This window comes from Cibotium barometz, chromosome 36, assembly GCF_041138505.1.
Source record: "Cibotium barometz isolate CiBa-2024 chromosome 36, ASM4113850v1, whole genome shotgun sequence".
In the NCBI taxonomy this organism is placed as follows: Eukaryota; Viridiplantae; Streptophyta; class Polypodiopsida; order Cyatheales; family Cibotiaceae; genus Cibotium; species Cibotium barometz.
Genome location: NC_141081.1, coordinates 39291248 through 39295349, shown reverse-complemented (window position 1 = coordinate 39295349; position 4102 = coordinate 39291248). Strand labels below are relative to the sequence as shown.

At 42.4% G+C, this 4102-nt stretch overlaps 1 protein-coding gene across 1 annotated transcript; it reads right to left on the bottom strand.

The window, feature by feature from the left end:
• Nucleotides 1-1941: 1941 nt before the first annotated feature.
• On the bottom strand, nucleotides 1942-3789 carry LOC147617881 (glutaredoxin-C1-like). Its single transcript, XM_086776132.1, has one exon. The coding sequence runs from the start codon at nucleotides 2542-2544 to the stop codon at nucleotides 2164-2166; it is 381 nt and encodes a 126-aa protein (XP_086632258.1). The 5' UTR covers nucleotides 2545-3789; the 3' UTR covers nucleotides 1942-2163.
• Nucleotides 3790-4102: the final 313 nt, after the last annotated feature.

Here is a 4102-nt window from a genome sequence, read left to right as displayed (position 1 = left end):
CTCGTGAGATTGTGTATGTGTTTACTTCATATGATGAGTACAACCATGTGTCTCTTCGTTTGAATGTAAACCTTCTTTCTTGCATGGCCCAAGGAGAAGAGAAAGAAGAACTTAAAGAAAAAGAAGTTATATCCTTCTCCCCTTCATTATCTGGTTGTTTATGATGATGATGATAATGATGATGACAATGATGACTCTAAAGGTGATAAAAAGCACTCATATAATTATATAAATACACACCTGGAAACCATATTATCTTTTAAAAATACTAGCATTCTCATTCTACATTATCCCATAGATACCACACTGATGGTTCTTTTCTTTTACTCTTTTTTTTTCATGTAATGTACACTTTCTTGAATTTGCAAAGCGATTTGGAAAAGAGGATAGATTCCATGTATTTTTGTTGCTTTCTTTGCCTTTCTTACTTCCTTTGCCATTTCCATGAAGAACAAAAGCAAACTTTTATTGTTAGGTCTTAGAGTGTATGCATTATAAATCTTACTACCATGTGGAAGATGAATTTAAGTCGTGCAAGTCAAGGATGGAAGTTGAAGAAGAGAGATCGTTATGTGAAATCCTCTCCTACTTACTAAAATGCATGCCTCTGGAGCAATGTGCTCAATTGACCTAAAAGCTATAATTAGCTTTAACCAACAATTGACCTAAAAGCTATAATTAGCTTTAACCAACAATTGACCTAAAGCTACAATTAGCTTTAACCAACACACACCATCTATCATAACCCTAAGTGTAGTCATTTAATAACTTTGAGTAGAAACCTAGTACAAATGGCTTACAAACAAGGTAGCATTGTTCATCCAAGTTTATGTAAAAGTGAACAGTGACATTTAATGAGCTTTGTTTAGTGAAATATGATATATACTGAGTGGATAAACTAACATGACTACGAAATTCATCTAGGTTAAGTTAGATTTATTAGAAAAGTAACTACTATGAAGTTGGATCTTAAATAGCATTGAGTGCATTGTTCTACAACTTATCCTATTCGCTTGAACATGAAGATGTGTTGTAAGTGGAATTGATGAAAATTTAGTTTATCCTAATTATTAAAGTCTCTAAGAGAGACAAATTAAAGGGACATCACTTCAAATTGGTTGAGAGTCACCTTTCTTGTGGTGATGGAATTGATGTAACGATCTAACTTGTTCATGCACTCCATCGGTTGATAACATTCATTAAGGACTTAGAAGCCGATCCATATACTTGTGTTTTGGAGTTGTTAGTAGCATAGTTGCTTTTTGACGAGCATCAAACCCATTTTTTGCATGTTGGCCGTAAAATACTGGCGAAATTTTAAAACGCGAGTCAAAAATTATACTAAAATTTTAAAAAAACTTGATATATTTAATCCAACTTGGTTGGTGTTGGCCGTGAAATACTTGCAAATTTTTAAAATGTCTCTCAAAAATTACACTAAGGTTAAAAAAAACTTGCTATATTTAACCCAACCTGGTTGCTTAGAGAGAGAGAGAGGGGGGTATCAACGTGGAGGGCATATACTACCAACGGTGGGACTTGAGAGAGAGAGTAATAGTAATAAAAGCGTTGGCAGTTGACAATCGCATCGACGTTTGAAGCTAGAGTTAAAGACGTCGCGCACTCCACCGTATGAGCAAACGTGAGTTATGACGTTAGCTACATAAGTTGCTGTAACGCAGTTTTAATTTTTACATTTTTTTAAGGATGAAAATTAGAGCCACCTGTATTTGTTAGGATATGCATTTTGTTGACTTTTTCTTTTGCGGGGTCGGCGCTGCCTATAAACGTATGTGCACGATTTGTGTTTGGAATGCCATGGTCAAAGTCCGGCACAAAAAGCTTGAAAAGACTCGTTAACTTCCACGTTACAAACTCGCGAAAATCGAAAACATTGGTCAAAAAAAAAGGACGGACCTTAAATAATTAAACGGCTATTAATTCCAAGTAAATTAAACGGCTATTAACCCAAGGCTTGATTAAAAAGTAAAGGGAACAAGTCTTTTTTTTGGCTTTTTTGCTTTTTTTTTCCTGTATTTTTATATATGCGTAGATACAAGGAGAGAATTATAAAAGAGCAGGCGCCGCGACCTCGTTACAAAAATGGGCGTCGGCGGAGAAACGTCGGTTTATATTATGGGCCAAAAAGATGAAAAGCACGCTTCAAAGCCACAGGGCGCCGGCCTCCTTGAGAAGAGGTACAAGAGCGCCGCTGATGTGGGCGGCCATGACGTGGTCCAGTCCTCCCACCAGCTTGCCACCAATGAAAACTGCCGGGACCGGCTGAGAGTCGCCCACCACCCTCGCCAAGGCGTCCTTCAGCTGCTGCCCGCCCATTTCCTCGTCCAGCTCGTAGACGGTCAGATTCACCCCCAGGCCGCAGAAGAGGCGCTTCACTACGTGGCACATGCAGCAGGTGCTCAGGCTGAACACCACCACCGCGTTCTCGCTAGCCAGCCTCTCGATGATGTCCATGGGCGCCTCCTCCGACTCCTGCGACAGGTTCAGGGATGCCCTTCGTCCAGACCTCACGTAGCACTGCATTCTCAGTGTGGGCACCCTAATTCACCACGACGTCTCTCACAAAGAACTGTTATGTGTATATGCAGCAACACACCCCTATATGGCTCTCTGCGCAGCACTCAGGTTTACCTTTGCAATTGCTCTCTAGCCAAGCACCAACACCCCAATCCAATTGCGCTACTTATGACTCCCTTCAACAGAGCAAAATAACATATATATATATATATATATATAGCTCTCACTCTCGACAAAGATTGTACCCTAGAAAGATGCTGTACTCCTTCGCACAACCTTGCTAACTACCCCTGGCTATGAATGCGAAAGCTCAAACGATGCCTGCAATGTATGTTGATGGCTCACACCAAGAGAAAGCATCAGCCAAGGCTCCCACAAAGGCAAATACAATGCACACAAGGCTTTGGCCTTCTCTAGTATGTGTATGTTGATAGCTCACACAGAACACAAGCTTTAGCCAAGCAAGTTATTATATCTCTCAGCACTACAGATCAGACTTATGGAAAGCTTGCTGTATTGCTTTGATAATCCGCTCTCAAGCTCTGCGTTATTTATATACCCCAAAGCGTACGACTGCACGGCAGGCCTTTGTCTCCGGTTCGAATTCGAAGGACTAGTATAAGAAGGGGAGAAGAAATTTGCGGAATTTCTAAAGCACGCGGAGGTGCGCACAGCTCGAGGACACTCTCCTCTCTCTTCTCTCTTCTCTCTCTCTCTAGCCCCTCTCTCTCTCTCTCTCTCTCTCTCTCTCACGTTTCCTAGCACGCTCTGAGAGAAGGCCAAAAACTCAAATATGTGTAAACACTCTGGTACTCGATTGGTGAGTGGACACTCAACTGTGCAGACCACTAGGCAAACTAACTAGGCCGTCACACTTCTAGTAACCCCTTCTTCTTCTTCTTCTCTCTCTCTCCCTCCCTCTCTCTCTCAACCCTTTTCCCTCTATTTTCTCGTCTTGTAATTTGTAGATAATTAAGCCTAACCTCACTTCAAGAAGATCATCAAACTATAAACCAAGGCCAACGCACTTGTAAATCTGCATCTAAGCACACACCTTCACCCCTCACAAAACTCTAAGTAGCACTGCAATTGCTAAGCCGCAAGCTAAGTAAGAGAGTAAAGCCCTGCAGAAATCCATTAATGTCTAAGCGCTGTACCGCCCTTCAAAGGCGGCTCTAGCCACCCTCCGTAGCCCTACCCACTGTGGCACTGTCCTTCAAGGTTGCTAAATTCTATGATCAAAAGAGAGATGATTATTAACTACACTTGATTAGCAGCTGGGGCATTTGTCTATGTCAGCATTGTCAGTGGCGAGAGCACGAGAACGGTTTTCTTCAGCGGATTAATATTATTTTTCTTTTCTTTTTTCGTCTTACCGTTTGCAAACGAGAAGGATGATGCAAGGGTAACGGTAACGCCCGTTATATGACGGCCCGTCGGTTCACGTCACACCACCCAACCGCCGTCTATCCGCGGCCGGCCGCGCCTGACGGGAGGTCCGGCTGGTCGCCTCGGGCGGCCGACTTGTGCCCTGCCCGAACTTCGAAGTTGGGCGGGTGGCTGG

What these genes read in the sequence shown, in the direction of transcription:
- LOC147617881 (XM_086776132.1), bottom strand. Translation starts at nt 2,544, where the DNA reads ATGCAGTGCTACGTGAGGTCTGGACGAAGGGCATCCCTGAACCTGTCG.